This window comes from Microplitis mediator, chromosome 1 (assembly GCF_029852145.1).
Source record: "Microplitis mediator isolate UGA2020A chromosome 1, iyMicMedi2.1, whole genome shotgun sequence".
Taxonomy (NCBI): domain Eukaryota; kingdom Metazoa; phylum Arthropoda; class Insecta; order Hymenoptera; family Braconidae; genus Microplitis; species Microplitis mediator.
In genome coordinates this window covers 4,071,264-4,089,461 of record NC_079969.1, presented here as the reverse complement: position 1 = coordinate 4,089,461, position 18,198 = coordinate 4,071,264, and the positions used below count along the sequence as shown (strand labels likewise).

The 18,198-nt window shown below is 31.3% G+C and overlaps 3 protein-coding genes across 8 annotated transcripts; 2 read left to right on the top strand and 1 right to left on the bottom strand.

Annotated features, from left to right (window-relative positions):
* The first annotated feature begins 1,588 nt into the window (after positions 1-1,588).
* LOC130678144 (cytochrome P450 4g15) lies at positions 1,589-6,087 on the top strand. The gene is made up of 8 exons (XM_057485136.1): positions 1,589-1,745; positions 1,868-2,132; positions 2,210-2,407; positions 3,829-4,081; positions 4,203-4,407; positions 4,484-4,672; positions 4,741-4,978; positions 5,512-6,087. Exons 2-8 carry the CDS (start codon positions 1,901-1,903, stop codon positions 5,874-5,876), a joined length of 1,680 nt encoding a protein of 559 aa, XP_057341119.1. The 5' UTR covers positions 1,589-1,745; positions 1,868-1,900; the 3' UTR covers positions 5,877-6,087.
* A 1,132-nt stretch (positions 6,088-7,219) lies between these two features.
* Positions 7,220-10,232, bottom strand: LOC130678147 (ubiquinone biosynthesis O-methyltransferase, mitochondrial). 2 transcript variants are annotated; one of them, XM_057485142.1, is made up of 5 exons: positions 10,087-10,232; positions 8,632-8,816; positions 8,009-8,498; positions 7,521-7,701; positions 7,220-7,398 (listed from the first exon to the last, which is right to left on the bottom strand). In XM_057485142.1, exons 2-5 carry the CDS (start codon positions 8,685-8,687, stop codon positions 7,280-7,282), a joined length of 846 nt encoding a protein of 281 aa, XP_057341125.1. In that variant the 5' UTR covers positions 8,688-8,816; positions 10,087-10,232; the 3' UTR covers positions 7,220-7,279. The 2 variants fall into 2 exon arrangements, with proteins under 2 accessions (XP_057341125.1, XP_057341126.1); XM_057485143.1 differs by lacking the exon at positions 10,087-10,232 and adding an exon at positions 10,035-10,058.
* Positions 10,233-10,582: 350 nt separating this feature from the next.
* LOC130678145 (RILP-like protein homolog) lies at positions 10,583-17,773 on the top strand. 5 transcript variants are annotated; one of them, XM_057485141.1, is made up of 7 exons: positions 10,584-10,844; positions 12,975-13,317; positions 13,572-13,713; positions 14,489-14,616; positions 14,691-15,061; positions 15,125-15,223; positions 15,540-17,773. In XM_057485141.1, exons 2-7 carry the CDS (start codon positions 13,012-13,014, stop codon positions 15,592-15,594), a joined length of 1,101 nt encoding a protein of 366 aa, XP_057341124.1. In that variant the 5' UTR covers positions 10,584-10,844; positions 12,975-13,011; the 3' UTR covers positions 15,595-17,773. The 5 variants fall into 5 exon arrangements, with proteins under 5 accessions (XP_057341122.1, XP_057341120.1, XP_057341121.1 ...); XM_057485140.1 differs by having other exon boundaries at positions 10,585-10,844; positions 15,554-17,773; XM_057485139.1 differs by having other exon boundaries at positions 10,583-10,844; positions 13,572-13,704; positions 14,691-15,223; positions 15,554-17,773.
* Positions 17,774-18,198: the final 425 nt, after the last annotated feature.

Genomic DNA, 18,198 nt, shown 5'->3' with positions numbered 1-18,198 from the left:
TTCTATTTAATTCAGATAAATTCTGTTAATTCGGTACCTAACTTGAAAATGAATTCTGTCTAATTCGGCAGAAAAACTAGAATTTGTCCAAATTAAAACGAATTTAAATAATTCTATTCGGTTTAATTTTGATTAATTCGAAAATAATTCTCCAATTTCTGGTTCTGAATCCGAATTAAACTCAATTAAAACGAATTTGAAATTTTTAAATCGGTTTTATTCTGTTTGATTCAAATTCGAATTTTCAATTTAGTTGAATTCTGTTTTGCAGAATTCGACAGAATATAACAGAATTAAAATTTTTAATTCGGTCGAATTCAGTTGTTTAATCAGGCAACCAACCTATAAGACAATCATACCCGGTCTCCCCTGATTAAGCAACTGAATTCGACCGAATTAAAAATTTTAGTTCTGTTATATTCTGTCGAATTCCGCAAAACAGAATTCAACTGAATTGAAAATTTGAATTTGAATTAAACAGAATAAAACCGATCAAAAAATTTCAAATTCGTTTTAATTCAATTTAATTCGGATTTAGAACCAGAAATTGGAGATTTATTTTCGAATTAATCAGATTTCAACCGAATAGAATTATTTAAATTCGTTTTAATTTGGACAAATTCTGGTTTTCCTGCCGAATTAGACAGAATTCATTTTCAAGTTAGCTACCGAATTAACAGAATTTATCTGAATTAAATAAAATTAAAAATTTAATTCTTTTTAATTCGATCGAATTCGGTTGTTTAATCAGGGTCTCCTATAACTGTCTAGGATTACCGTACGTTTTCTCAGGAAGGCGGGGAAAGAATCTACATCCTTTGAACTCATGACTGTTGGTTCAACCCCACATGCAAAAGCATCTTTGATCTGATCATCGATCCGAGAGAATACCTCTAATGATCTCTTGCTCAATACTTCACTATGACTATATTATGGTATAAAAGCCGAGACACCCGCAGCGCGTATGCCTGAAGTTGAAGAAACAGTCTCCTGTAAAAAAGAGGTGGACTTCGATTCCGTTACATTAATTAATTAACTCCCTAAGATCTTAAAATTTCAATGCTCGTTAGCAATACGATTTTTCAAAATCGGACTAAATTCTACAATTCTCTATTTTTTGAAAATTTGAACTTTTCTTAGCAAATGAAAGATTTCCAAACTAAAATACATCATTTGTTTATTTATTTATTTGAAGTTATTTCCGACTACTAATTTTTTATGTTAAATAATTTGACAATTATTTAAAATTTAATCCGATACAGTCGTTTGGAATTTAAATATTTAATTGAGTTTTATTTAATAAAATCGATATATTAATTGAACAATAAAATATACAAAATTTTAAACTATGTACGAGTGATGACTTTCCCTAAATGATGAGCTAATTCTCATAGATAATTTAAATGAGATGCGAATGACGACTTATCGTTAGATTTCAAAAGTTAATATCGTTTGAAATTATGGTCAAAAGACGTGATTTATAATTTAAAAATTGTGTTATGTCAACAATGAATATTAATTAAGTATTCGGTTATTTGCAAATGCATATCATTGAATATCTATTAATTACAATCGACAACCTCTGGCCTAGACGAAGAATTGGTGGGGAAAGAGAGTCAATCCAGAGACGAATGGACGAGCGATTTGTATTAGTATGAGTAACACTCTTATAAAAGGCCTGAGCACCCGCTTCAGAAAGTAGTTCAGTGGTTGTTGATCGGATGGAATTAATCTGTTCTAATTAGGTGGGTGTTTTTGGATTTATTTTGTGATTTACTTACTTACGAAATAAAATTCAACATCAATTGTTAAAAAATATTTATCGTAACAGTGAAATAGTGAATTCGTTCTTCTTTTTATTTTACAGAAATAAAGAAAAAAATAATTTTTAAAAATCAGGATGTCTGCAGCTGGCCCAGAAGTTATTCCTGGCACAGTAGCAGCCACAACTGCTACTGCTGGAATGTCAGCATTTACAGTGTTTTTGGCACTTCTTGTCCCTGCACTTGTTTTGTGGTACGTTTACTTCAGAATTTCACAACGGCATATGATTGAACTTGCTGAAAAAATACCCGGTCCTAATGGATACCCACTCGTTGGAAATGCATTGGAATTCATTGGAAGTTCTGACAGTAAGTCCGAAATTTTAAAAAATTACATTTCTTCTTTGGGCAGTAAATTAATCCAGTGATTAATCGAAATTTTTTAGGTATCTTCCGTAATATCATGGAACGTTCGAATGAATTCGATCAAGTAGTCAGACTTTGGATCGGTCCGAAATTGTTAATTTTCTTGATCGATCCACGGGACATCGAAGTCATTCTTTCCAGTCATGTTTACATCGACAAATCTGCCGAATATCGTTTCTTCCAGCCATGGTTAGGAAACGGTCTTCTCATTTCTACCGGTAAGTTTCGAGTTGAATAATCAATCACAAGAAAGATTTTACGTGAGCGAATTAGCTGAGACCGAGTAAGCGTTAACAGAACACATCTTATTGCTTCGCGATTGAGTTGTGCAAAATTTAAAAATATGATCAGTTATGTAACTTTTTTACGTAAGGCCAAAACTTCAAAAGTTTTCATTTATCAAATTTTTTTGATAAAATTTAGAAATTAATCGTGCTATGGAAAAACACTGCAATTTTGATAGCTAATCATTAAATGTATTGTGAAATTCTCTTCACTTTCCATCTTTCGGCAATGAATGATAGTTTTCTACGCGTAAGACATTATACGGACAAGTTTTTTTTTTTTTTTTTTAAGTAACGCATTAAGACGTAAGAGTTGATGTTAGTAATAAAAAAAAAACAAATAGTAGCGCGAAAAAAACAGGTGCGAACGTTCGCAGTCGATGCAATGCAATCTTTTAGAGAGTAAAATGCAGTTCAAACAGGAAGAAAACTTGACTGTAGCAGAACATGCTTTCTCTCGTCCCAGTAATTTCGTTACTCAATCTAACATTAAATTAGTCATCAAATTACTCCCTATGGATCGCTAATATCCTTAATAATTAAACTATCAAAGTAAATTATTTCCTCATACATAAATTATTATTTAAATTTAGATTATATATTTTTATAGAAACTGTTTTAAATTGGAAAAATCTTTTTGGAAAATATCGTTAGTCATAACTTTAAAAAAAGTCATTTTTCTTGTACGTCTTTCGGAATGTTATCGATTTGAATGCGCGCAGAAAGTGAAGGAGTCAAAGAAAACATTCACTGATTCATTATAAAAATAACGTTTTCCTAAAAATTTTTTTAATCACATACTTGCAAATGTTCTGATGTTCAGATAAAAATTTCGTCTTCGGCTCAGGTGCTAATCATCACAACTCGCGTCTTGTACATGAGATTCTGGTGACACGACCGATGATCCGCGACAATACATCCGCGATATTTGATCCGTGGATAATTGATCTACCGATAATTTATCCTTACGACAATTGATCCAAGTGACAATTATAGTGTGTAAGATCACCATTAACTCTTTCAAATATTTTAATTCCGAAATTTCTCTAATAAGTAATAGTTTGATTTGGTTACGTGTCACCGTCTGGTTTTCTTTGAAATGGTACAGTATTGCTGCAAGTGCATGGGCTTATATATTTTATCTGTCCACGCACACAAAACCCTGAAAAAAAAGACACCGTACTATTTCAAGCGTATAGGTTTATATATTTAAGAAATTTTGTCGATTGTTGATTTACATGTATGAGGTATTTTTAGATGAATTGTCTCAAGGATCATTTGTCCGTGGATATAATGTCGTGCGGATCATGTCTTTGGATCGATTGTTACGTAACCCATGATTCTATAAATTTTAGGTCAAAAATGGAGAGTCCACCGTAAATTGATTGCCCCAACTTTCCACTTGAACGTATTAAAGAGTTTCATTGACTTGTTCAATGCTAATTCACGTGCAGTTGTTGAGAAAATGCGTAAAGAAGGTACCAAGGAGTTTGATTGCCACGATTACATGTCTGAGACAACTGTCGAAATTCTTTTGGAAACTGCCATGGGTGTATCGAAATCAACACAAGATCGCAGTGGATACGAATACGCAATGGCCGTAATGAAGTATACAAAAAAACTAAACAATTTTCTTTCAATTTACATCATTATTCAAATTCGATACTCGATATTTGTTAGTGGTGTCATAGTTTGCAGCAGACAATAACTCTATTTTTTATTTTTTAAGAATGTGTGACATCCTCCATCTGCGTCACACCCGCGTTTGGTTGAGACCCGACTGGCTCTTCAACCTCACCAAGTACGGAAAAGATCAAATTCAGTTACTGGACGTAATCCACAGTCTCACCAAGAAAGTAATCCAACGTAAGAAGGAAGACTTCAAAGCCGGAAAACGCAACTTCATTAAAACCACTGAAACTAAAGACGCTAAAGTACGAAATATATAAGACGGTCTTTATTTTGAAAGCTTTAACTTTTATATATATTAACGAAATGTTACATTTACAGTTGACTAGTGTAGAAGGTCTTTCATTCGGTCAGTCATCAGGACTAAAGGATGATCTCGACGTCGATGACAATGATGTCGGTGAGAAGAAGAGACTGGCATTCTTAGATCTTTTGATGGAAGCAGGACAAAACGGAGTTGTCCTTAACGAACAAGAAGTCAAAGAACAAGTTGACACCATAATGTTTGAGGTAATTCATCAAATAATCAAACCGTCAAAACACATCAGTTCATATGTTATTTATGTGTCTCATTTTAGGGCCATGACACAACTGCTGCAGGCTCCAGCTTTTTCTTGTCCATGATGGGTTGTCACCCAGACATTCAAGAGAAAGTTATCCAAGAGCTGGACGAAATCTTTGGTGACAGTGACAGACCGTGCACCTTCCAAGACACCTTGGAGATGAAATATCTTGAGCGGTGCTTGATGGAAACACTGCGTTTGTATCCACCAGTACCCATTATCGCACGTGAAATCAAGACAGATTTGAAACTTGGTATTTTTATTACTTTATTTTTGAACACGCTAAAAAAACTACTATTACTATGGAATCATGTTAATATTCATTTGCTTCTTACGGATTCGTGATTTCTAATGACGACTTGGAAAAGTTGATCATAATGTTCAAGTCTGAATTTTAAATGTACGATTCCGCAGCTAAATTCACTCTATAAAAAAAATTTATGTGGGATTGCATAGGAATTCATAGAGAAAAGTATGGATTCATGTAAGAACCCATGGGTATCTGGATTCCCATGCAGGAACTTCACATAGAAAACTGGGTACCGGAATTCCCATATAGGGAATTCATATAAAAATCTGGGTTTCTGTATTAGAAATTTCTATAGAATCCGGGATATCTGGATTTCTATGTCTATCGTCTATTGACACGAGTATGTGAATGAAAGAACAGATTAATATTCCTATAAAAAACCACATGGGGTAGGGGAGAGACTAGTAGTTTTTTTAAAGGAGATTTTTTTCGTAGCTAATCACGATATTGAATTAATAAATTCTGTTTCCTTTTAGCATCTGGAGATTACACTGTCCCCGGCGGATGTACGGTTGTAGTCGGTACATTCAAAATGCACCGTTTACCTCACATCTATCCCAACCCAGATACATTCAACCCGGATAACTTCTTACCGGAGAAGACAGCCAATCGTCATTACTACGCATTTATTCCATTTTCGGCAGGACCACGTTCATGTGTAGGTCGTAAATACGCGATGCTCAAGCTCAAGATTCTTCTGTCAACAATACTGAGAAACTACCGCGTAAGATCTGATATTAAAGAAAGTGACTTCAGACTTCAAGCCGACATTATTCTTAAGAGGGCTGAAGGTTTTAGAGTACGTCTTGAACCAAGAAGACAAGTAGGTGTTACGGCTTAAAGTAAAAATTATAGTATATGTTGTAAAAAAATACACAAGAATAATTAATGTTTTGTTACTTTATTATTTTTGTCGTGGCGCCATTTTAAACTATGAAATATATTGTAACGTATTGTAGGAGGAATACATTAATCATTAACGTTGATATTTATCATTAATGCATTCAGTTGCATTCTGTTGTATAATAAAACAATTGAACAATCCTATGAAATTATATTTTTTATTAAATCTCTAATGAAATATAGATTTAGATTTTCATCTAAAAATTACTGTGTAAGCTGCAGGTACGTACTCTGTTAGATACTGGGTCATTCCATGCATCCGTTACCTCAGAGTAGCATTTAGGCAGCCGTATCCTTGCAATAGTATATTACACACCTAGGCAGGAAAGTGCCCATATAGTAGTTTTTTTTCAAGGTTTGCATAAGCCTGCTCTCAAGTTCGATAGTTGCCGATGTCACCATTTGCCTATGGGTCTTGCTTCAGATTTTTCTGGCAGATTTGAACTGCAAGTCTTATGCCAGCCTTACACAAGAATTTTGGTGAAGTTATTATTCAATTCTTGGGGGTAATGGGCGCCAGAAGCTTGTAGAATCTACCTTGCGCATGACTAGCTTAAGATCTGCTCAACTTAAAACTGGTGGGGGAAGGAATACAGTGCTCCCACCCCTAAGATATCAGACTCGGGGCTCTGGTTCCAGGAAAATATTAGAGAGGTACCCCTTCCTCTCTTAAAAGGTGAAGCTATTAAAAATAGAAGCATGCGCAGTCTTACTATCTATGAGTGTATCTATGTGTATGTAAACATCTGATTTATAGTCGTGGCTCAAACGCATGCGCAAGTAAATTCCACTGAGTATAGTGGGAAACTGAATTGAGGGGAAATGGTAGTAAAATGAGGGAAGATGATATCTTAAGGGGGGAGCACTGAAGTATGGGAAGTATCGCGCGTCTTTAGCAAGCCATGCGCAAGTATCTGCTGCAAGTTTCTTGGGCAAGAAATTCGTCAGAAACTTTTGGCTGCACCATGTTAGAAATATCTTCAATATTCTTGCCAGTGCAGCCAGATCGTGGGATATTTTTACCCCCTCCTGCCATTACATTCCATACTATTTGACCGCGGGAAGGGGTTAAAATATCCCACGATCTGGCAGCACTGATTCTTGCCTACAAAACCATGAGTAAATCATGCACAGTTTTTAAGTCAGTTCCTTGCTACACAATCTTGCGCAAGACACATACGTAGAAGAAGACACTAGTAACTATGGGTCTTCTACAAGAGCACTTGCTTAAGTATGTGTGACTTGGGTAAATAAATAATTAAAACATCTTATTTTCAAATGTAATATTTATTTTAAGAATTGAATATGAAATTTTGCAACTGAACATTAAATATATCGAATTCAATCATCAGATTTAATAGCATGTATGGCGTAATTGATTGCTTTTGATGATGTCCAATGCCATTTGTTTGATAGAGGATTGTAAATCATTCCATGAGTTAGTTTAGTAGTACATCCATCTAATAGACAAAATAAAAAGTACTTTTATTGTTTGGTCAGCAATAATTGGGATACGAGTTATTAATTATTAATCTAAACTAATAGCTTATTCAATTAGTGCATCGTATCATCAAATCCTTACATTGTTCTAATAGACGCTGAGTATTTTCAGGTGAAATAAATTTATCCCATTCATGAGTACCGATGGGTACGATATTTAATAAATATTCAGCACAAATAATTCCACCAATGAACGATGGGATTGTTTGATTTATTGTGGTGATAAATATGGAACCTCCTGGTTTCAAAGCCTTAGTGCAATACTGTTAAAAAAATCAAATTTATAGAGTCGATGTTGATTTATACTGCAGTCCAATTCCATTAAGTCTGACTAGTAGTCGATAGAGGAGCGATTTCCTGGAAATTTCGACTTATCGAATGCCCCTTCTTCTTTAAAAGTAAACTACACGCATGCGCTCTCACATCTAGATGTATGATGCATATATAAATACACACATATACAAATATATGGTATTGAGTGGGAGAAAGCGTAGCTCGTAGTGGGGGTCAAGATTGGGGGAAGTTCAGACTTATTGGAATTCGACTGCATTTTTAAATTTCATCACTCACGTTTATGAAAATATCTTTATTAGAAACATGTTCTAAGACTTCTGAAGCCACGACCCCGTCATAAATTTTCGCTTGGTTGTTAACGTGATCCTCGACTGAAGTATTGATATAAGTCAAGTTTTCAGATAAATTTGAATCTAAAGACGCGTGTTTTTTAGCAGTTTCGATCAATTGTTTCGAGGCATCGATTCCTGTAACATTCGCTCCGATTCTCGCCAAAGCCTCGGATAAAATTCCGCCCCCGCAACCAACATCAAGAATTTTTAGCCCGTCTAATGGATAACGAGGATTTGATTCAGTCCACCCGACATTTTGTAACCCGTCTCGAATAAATTGAATTCGTAGAGGATTGAATGCATGCAAGGCACGCATCTGTCCCTGTTTGTTCCACCATTGCTCTGATAATTTTTCGTGATGTTCTATTTCTTTATTGTCAACTGATGAGTTTTTATTTATGGTTTCAGAAGTAGATTCTGTTGCTTTCGTTGAACTATAGATTAAGAATAGATCCTATAAGTTTCAAAGACGGAATCTTTTGTGCTCAAGGGATCTCCGTAATTAAAAATTTCAATAATATTGTTTTTTAATTTATCAGAATGAATATGTATTGTTTAAAATTATACCTATAACGCAAAAATCTTGCGAGTATGAAAGAACGCTTTGTCATCGACAGTGACATTGTTGAATTTTTTCCAACTTTACTGAATAATCCAATGACTAGAATTGGTCACTATTATATGCAAATACTTTTCTAAATATATAACTTATTTCCATTTTCTATCATACAAATATTTTCATAGGTTAAAACCTGTAAGACAAATGAACAATTAAAACACAATAGAACTGAAAAAGTATATGATTATGAACGAAGTTTTGTTTGTTCAAAATATATAAGGTGTAATAATTGGAATTTTTCTTAATAACTAGAATGTATTGAAAATTTGTTGTTTTTTGTCTTCTCTTTTTAGTTAATTACGAAAAATTGTTAATTAAAGACGAAAAGCTTTCAAAAATTTTCTATAAAAATTATTGGAATTGAATATAGTTTGATGTTATCAGTAGTATGATGTTTTACACAAATATGATCGCGTGGAAATAATTTTCAAATTAGTAAGATGTTTCTTTTCTTAAGGGTCGGCAGTATTAACAGAATTTTCGGATTTTTGATTTCTAATTACGTTTCATATATTCATGGAATCCAAAAGATAAAAATCTTGCGAGGAAATTTGTCTTTTGAATTTTTTCAGAAGCTAAAAAAGTCACTCCCTGGTGGAAATTTTTCGGAATTGTCTCTGAAAAACTCAGTTCTAAAGTTCTAAAGATTTTTTCAAAGTTCTGAAGACTTTTTCAGAGAAAAGTCCGAAAAATTTCAACCAGGGCTGTAATGATAGTCAATTAATAAATTAGTAGAAGTATAAAATTTGATAATTTTTTGAGTATAGCCCAGTCTTAAAAATTTTACGAAACTGATGAAATTTAAACACAATGAAAACAATTAAGGTAATTGCTGTGCATATAATCTATACGGTTTTTGTCCCATTTCCCTGATTAAAAAAAATGATTTAATCCATGCTAAGTATGTATCTATATATTACTCGATTCAAATTGTTTTAAATCATTTCAAATTGTTTTGAGTCATTTCAAATTGTTTTAAATCATTTTTCTTAATCAGGGTTGAGTGGATTCTATGAGAACTTTTGGATGGAGACAGACCTCATCAGTAGAATTTTATGAAATTGGAATATGATACTAAGATAAATGTCCTGAATGTAATTTTAAAAAATCAGAATTTTTAAATTATTGTGAAGCAAAATATTGATAATCAAAGTGCACATAATTAATTAGTAGCAGGCCGGATTAACCTAAAAATCAAAATAATATTTTCACGTATATTTCAAATAGTTATCAGTGGAATTTTTTCCACAAACTAATAAATTGTGTGGAGAATAATAATAAATTAAACAAAAAAAAAATAATTGTTTTGTCATATTGTAAACTGTAAGTAATAATGCTGTAATGTTATTACTGTAAGTAACAATAATATTTTGTTATAAGTAATACGTCAATTCAAAAATTACCTTGGTAGCCATTTTGGAAATTGTCATCAACTTAGAAACTGAACTTGCTAGAAATTTACTGGTGGTATCAGATGACAAATGTCAGCAAAAGTTCAAAAGAATTTTTGCGGACAACTTTCTGTCAATTTGCACTCATATTGTAATTAGGAAACTGAACAAAAGTTGACGTATACTGGCTGTCAAATTGAAAGCATATCTGCTCAGCAAATTTTTAAATCAATTCACCCGAAATCTACGACCGCAATTGGACGTTTATATGAAAATATCCGAAAATTATTATTTTCTAGTTTGGAATAAAAACACTGACATAATAAACGCGCGCAAATTTGAACAGTGAATAAATAAACTTTAAAATAACAAATTTTCTAAAAAAACTTTACGAATCATATGATTTTCAATCGTTTAAATTTAATTACTATCACAATTAAAACGTCTTAATTAAGTCATAAACAATAATTTTATTGCTTAAGAGAAATTTCAGTGCATTCGTATTCTAATTGAAACTCACTTAGGAGTTCCACCATTTTTACTCTCGTGTCGTGATATTGTTTTCAACTTCACTCGATTTTTCTTCCAGTTTAGATTGAGCAGTAAATAATAAATTAATAGACGATTATGCGTAGAGTAATTCGTAATCATTTAAGCTGAAATGCAATTAACGTACCTCGGTTTTCTCCTGTAAAAATAATTATTATCCTGATAATGATTAATTTAAAACTATCGCTGCGATATTGTCACTGGTAAAATAATTTAAATTGGTGGGTGTAATTTATGTCAATTAAGTGTCAGAATTCGTCTCGGATTTCCGAAGATCTGGTAAAATATATAAATTTTGATAGCAATAAAATTTCAAATCCAGTTTTTTAAAAATTCTACATCATTCAAATATTATTCTAATAGACAACATATTGTTGTTGCAAAAATTACGTGATACAATTATTGATTTTTGTTCTCGATACATTTTATCTATTACTGTCACATTATTTCAAGTGTAATTATTATTGCAAGCAATTTTTTTACTTTTGCATGATCACAGTTTTTTATACACGAAAATTCATAATGATTCTGAGGTAGCAAACAATAAAAAAAATTTTTTTTAAATAAACAACTGAGTGCTTGTAGAAAATACTGTCAAAAATTGCATAGCAAAAATTTTGAAAAATATTTATGTTCATATTTTGAAAATTTTATTTTGCTTACTTTATTTAAAAAATTACAAAATTGTCTGTATTTGTCTATAAATTCGTGACAGTATTCTAGTATCAAATGATAGAGTATGTATTCTTATACATTTTTTTCTACCAATATCATGAATAATGAATGATACTGAAATTAGCAGACGTCTAATAACTTTTAAATTTTTTAAAAACGATAAATTATAGAAAAAAATATTTTAAAAAATTGCATCCATAGTTTTTTAAATTTTTCTACATGTGCATATTTTTCATTTTTTTTTATTGTAATAAATTTTATGCAAAAAAAAAAATCCGAAAATTATTAATTGTCTGTTAACTTCAGGACCATAATAATGAAATTAAAATGATTTTTCTCTAAGTTGTAATTGAAAAAAAAAACTGAGTTCTATATTTTTTATAATATGCAAAAAAAAAAAAATGAAAACAAGAAAATGTTTTATTGTCTGAAGCAAAAAAATATCAATAACTATTTTTTTAATATTCAGGAATAACCAAAATATGACTTCTGCTTTATTTAAAATAGTGATAAAAATTAGTTTAAACTTAAATTATTTGTCTAATAAACGGGGATGAATTGTTTTGAATTTAAATATCAATTTAAAATTTTAAATTTTTCTCTTAGAAACCAAGTTCTAAAATTCTAAAGACTTTTTCAAAATTCTAATGACTTTTTCAGAGTTTCTCAGAGAAAAGTCTGAAAAATTTCCACCAAAGTAATATAGTATACTTGACTATATTACTTTTTCATAGCCCTGATTAAACAACTGAATTCGATCGAATTAAACTTAAGAATTAAATTTTTAATTCTATTTAATTCAGATAAATTCTGTTAATTCGGTACCTAACTTAAAAATGAATTCTGTCTAATTCGGCAGGAAAACCAGAATTTGTCTAAATTAAAACGAATTTAAATAATTCTATTCGATTTAATTCTGATTAATTCGAAAATAACTCTCCAATTTCTGGTTCTGAATCCGAATTAAACTAAATTAAAACGAATTTGAAATTTTTAAATCGGTTTTATTCTGTTTAATTCAAATTTAAATTTTCAATTCAGTTGAATTCTGTTTTGCAGAATTCGACAGAATATAACAGAATTAAAATTTTTAATTTGGTCGAATTCAGTTGTTTAATCAGGGAGAACATTCATTTTCACAAAACCTCTATAAGATGAATTTCTATGAGTATAGGGCCGGATAGCTCAACTGGTAGAGCACTCGGCGCGATACCGAATTGGTCTGGGTTCGATTCCCAGTTCGGGCTATCTATATTTTTCTCAATTTATCTATAAATTGTCTTATTGAGAGGTTTGCATGTTTAGGTTTCCACTATATAAAAATAAGAATTTTTTGAATTCCATTAAATTTTCTGAACAGGGCATGAAATAGTTGATTCAACCATTGGTACAAAGAGAAATTAGTCTAGTAAACTTATAGATTAATCGTATTCTGATCAACTGTGTCCTATTTAACCCAAAAATGTTAACACAGTTGTTTTTAACACAACTATAGAATATTAATCAATATGAAATATTATGGTTTAATACTTTTGCTGATTCATTATTCCGCGCGTAAGTTTCTATCAGAAAATATCATTCGCGAATCCGATTCTATTTCTGACACTAAGTTGTAATAATTAAAAACACAGTTTATTAAAAACAAAACTAACATATATGTACATTAATACTAATAGCAAACACGGGATGATATAAAATAAATCCAGAGATTAAATGCCTCTTCATCTGAGAACGCGTGCCATCGATATGGAAGAATACTCAGGATCGGACATATCCGTAGTGGATGTCTACGACATCGCATCTGAAATAGGGAAAGAATGTGAAAAACTAATAGATTTGTTTGGGGCTGAAGCTGTTACTGGTCTTATGCCAAAAGTTATCAATGCATTAGAGTTATTAGAAAATCTTGCGACTAAAAATGAACGAGAGATAACAACAGTACAAGAATTAACATCACGGATTTCGCAGCTAGAAAATGACAAAATTGGCAAAGCAGAAGACCGGCAGAGATTTGAAAAAGTAAGTCATTTTAGTTCGATAAATTTATTGATCTATCAATGTAATGATGAATTAATGAAAGGGTTAATGGGTGATTAAAACTTGAGCCAATAGAAATTGAGTCACATCAAAGTTAGTAGATTTGAATTTTTTAATTCGTTTTCTCAGAAGTTTTATATTATTACTGAAATTTTTTTTGAGTCCCAAAACGTATTCGCAACATTTTTTTGGTCAATAGTTTATTTGAACTGGAACATGACGAATTAATATTTTAGGAAGTAGAGCAAACAGAAGAACATTGGAGACAGGAATCGCGAGATCTTGTTGGTATGGTCACCAGGCTACAAGATGAAAATCGCAGACTTGCTGAAGCTCTTCAAGAATCTCGTAATGACAGCCAGGACACCGGTAAACAATGTACTAACCCATTCCCTTATAATTTCATTATTGTTAAAACTATAAAATGGTTTTATTAATTACTAGCCTTATCGAAAAAATCCATAGAAATTTATATAGGAAACTATGGCTTTACATAAAGATCCATACACTGTAAAAAATCACCGGGGTAAGTCCAAGCGGTGTAGGTGTTAAAATTATCGGTGTTAAATTTACCCCCGAAAGCGGTGTGAAAATAACGCCGCCACCGGTGTAGATATTCGTTACCGGTGTTAAAATATTTTACTTTGTGAATATTTTTACTTACTCGATCACTATACTTGTTAATAAATGATATTTTTTATTAATTTTCATAAACAACTGACATTTTTTGTGTTTTATAATCTTTAAAGTTAATACTCCAAGCGGACGCAATTTACCCCGCTATTACACCGGTATCACTCCGCTTTTACACCGGTTACCCCGCTTTAACACCGGTATTTTTAACACTGGTGTATTACTCCTCCTACACCGGTGTAATTTCATTTTTACACCGGGCGGAGTTAAAACGAGTTCATTTTTAACACCGCTCTTTTTACAGTGTAGGGATCAACATAGAACAGTACGGAATTAGGAATCCATATGAAAAAGTAAGCTGGATTTCCACTGGGATTTTTTTGATAAGGAGTTTATTTTACAACAATTTTGATAATGCCTAGTCTGCGTTATCAAAAGACATTTTCATTCGATTTTCGAACTAAAGTGTTAACTTATTGCTTTTTAAAAAAATAATTAAAATTTAAATTTACGCTCTTAGCTTACACAGCTAGTCAAGAAGTTGATATTACTGTACTACAACGATTGAGAAGCATGATTGACAAGCAAAGAGATCAGATCCGTGCACGAGATCGTGAATTATCACAAAAAAATTTAGAAATTGAAAATGTAAATATCTTTTAAAACGTTATCCTTAATATTACCATATTACTGAGTAATTTCGTAATTCTTTAAATGTATAGTTAACAATCCAAGTTGAAAAACTAAGTGCAGTTGGTAGAGAACTTAAGCGCAAACAACGTCAAGCCCAAATGCAATCTCGTGGACTTGTTGAAGAACGGGCTGATTTTCTCGCCCAGTTACAAGACCAAAACCGTGAGTTAATTAATTTAAGAGCACGGCTTGGTCTTGCACGAAAAGAAAACGAGGACTTAACAAAATCACATGGATGCCCTGATCTTACAAATAAAGTTATCTATGATCTTGATGACCCCGACAGACCAAGATTTACAACTGCAGAATTAAAAGAAATTTTACATGAACGAAATGAATTGAAAGCTCGCGTTTCTGACTTAGAAGATGAACTGGATCTCTATCGCCCCAAACCGGAAACGTATGTTTTCATCGGTTACTTATATGAATTTCCGATCTATATAAAATATGTTTATTTTTATAGACCAGAAGATGATAAAGACGCTCCTGTACAAGGACCTTTGCCTCACGAACCGGACGATGCGCCGTGGAAGAAATCTTCCGAATCGGGGATTCGAAAATTGTAATAAATGAAAATTATTTTATATTGCAGCCAAATTCCATTAAGTCTGAACTTCCCCTCAATCTTGACCCCCACTACAAGTTACGCTCCCACCCGACGCTACACATTTTTATGTACAAGTGAATCATTCGACATAACAGCGCATGCGTTGAAATTTACTTTTTAACGGGGAGAGGGAATCCGATAACTGAAATCGTTCCTTCGTCTGCTAGTGGTCAGACTCAATGAAATTCGACTGTATTCTATTATTTTGTAAAATAATTTTAACTTTAAAGCAGGAATATTTATAATTATTCATTGGAATGTTTAAATTAAGTTTTGATGTTACAGCTTCCGGAAAATCTTTTCCGAAACCAGTGGCGGATTCTTAGGTGGAAGCAGTCCACGAAGAAGTCTATCAAGTCTTTCGAAAATGGCCCTCTCGGGCAATGGTGCCAATGATACATCGATTTAAAAATTATTACTAACCAAAAAAAGTCGCAATTATCAAATAAATGTAATTTTTTTTTTGTAATTGATTTAAACTTTAACAGAACAATTAGTATATTAGAAATAATTTATATTAAAATTATTATTTAGAACTAGTCGAATCACAAAGAACAATGAAATTCCATTAAACGCAAGTAAGGAAATAATCGTTTTTATAAACTTTGTAAATGATGGGAAATACTTATTTTTTCATTAAATAGTGTAGTTTTAATGATTGTTTTCCTAGATTTTTTTTGTGGATTATTTGTTAACCAAATATATAAAACAATTTATTGACAGTCATTAAGAAAATATAATTAATATTAATTAGATTATTTCATTAAAGTAAAATTAGTTTCTTTAAGGATAATAATTACAGTTGAACTATAAAATTTATTAAATGATTGATGGGAATTTAATAGACCGAGTTGATTAGTCAAAAATATAAATAACTTTTTTATCTATTGTTCAAAAAATTTAAGAATTTTCCATATTAATTTTCATCCTCGAATTGGAAGATATGAACATTTTTTTAAATCTTTATCTTTGCTTCCTAAGTATTATTTTGTATTATTAAACAAATGAACGGCGCAGGTTTTTTTCAACGGCTTCTAGAATTTTTTTGATGTTTAAAATATTTACAAAATTTTTAAAAGATTCAAATTTATAATTTTAGGTTTTAATATTTATGGTTATGTTGAATTGGAAAAATGAAAACTTTATGTATTAAAAGAAAAAAAAACAATACCTGTGATAATTATTATGAAAAGATTTTTAAAATGGCGACAGCTGAACGCTTCGCGTTCGAGGTGTGCAAAATAATTTGATTCTTTACGACTTCCTTATTTATATTTGCCAGATATGCGGCGTAAATTGTGGTCCCAGTAAGAGAATAGACCTCGGAAATTTCCCCCACTACCAAACATTTCTGAATTGCGCATGCGTACAGAAAAGTGGAAGAACATTTAACACATAAAACATCCCCCTGATTAAACAACTGAATTCGATCTAATTAAACAGAATTAAATTTTTAATTCTATTTAATTCAGATAAATTCTGTTAATTCGGTACCTAACTTAAAAATGAATTCTGTCTAATTCGGCAGGAAAACCAGAATTTGTCCAAATTAAAACGAATTTAAATAATTCTATTCGGTTTAATTCTGATTAATTCGAAAATAATTCTCCAATTTCTGGTTCTGAATCCGAATTAAACTGAATTAAAACGAATTTGAAATTTTTAAATCGGTTTTATTCTGTTTAATTCAAATTCAAATTTTCAATTCAGTTGAATTCTATTTTGCAGAATTCGACAGAATATAACAGAATTAAAATTTTTAATTCGGTCGAATTCAGTTGTTTAATCAGGGCCAGAGAGAGTAAAAACCGACGATACCCGAAGTCCATTCTCTTGTTGGAATGACAATATTTTTCTTTGTTTCCTTTTTTATTTTCACTTTCAATTCAAAAACTGATACATATCCGTTAGATTTTCCGATTGCCAATTAATCCTTTTCCTAATAATTTAAATTTTTATTATCAAACCTAAAAAGAACAATGGATGAATTCCGTGAAGGTTATTAACTAAAGGTTAATTTCTAAGCAAATCTAATTGTTCCAATCACGATTTTGAATGAATTTAAAATTTTATGAAATCTAGGATTTTAAAAATATCGAAGAGTCGTTGCCTATTTGGTTAACATAAAATAGTATTTTTACAGACGTTAATTAACTAGGTTATGACAAGCATCCAAGTCACCAGCTGACTTGGCCCGAGAGACCTAATTTTCAGTAAGAAATTTTTTTCGAGACAAAAAGATAGAAAATAAACAGAAAAATAATTTTTTTTCAATACTAATTATATTTCATATCATTACTAATATTGTAATTGCTACGATATATATTTATAGATTTAAAATTGAGTCCGTAAAAGAATGATCTTGTCTTCCACCATTTTTCTATGGTTAAGTTATCACTGCGCATGTGCGTTAGTGCAAATTCGAGGACTTCATCATAGTTAAGTAGTGGAAGAAAATAATTCTTTTGCAGACTTAACTTTTGAAAGAAATCTTTTCTTCTTTTTTTTTTTACTTCTACATGACTGCATGTAATCACTTGAGATTTAGTCAAAAGTAAAATTATTATCGTTGATCAGGGAAAGTAACAATAGTTTTATAATACGGTAATGTAAAATGTTTCAGAAATAAAATTATTAATAGAATTGTTTTTTAATGATAGCTTCCTTTAATTCTCATAGCATTACATTTATTAAAAAAATTAACTAATCTATTACATGACTATGGTAGTAGAAAAAAATTATTTTATTTTTGTGATTCATTAGGCTTTTAAATATTGGCAACTGTGAGAAATACATTTGCGTCACAACAAATTTCAGAGGCAGTAATTATTACTTTCTGTTTGTTTGTTAGTTAATTAGTTATTATAATGTGTTTACAATGAAGCACTTTTGGCATTAATAAAAAAATCAAAGACATCTTTTGTTTGTCG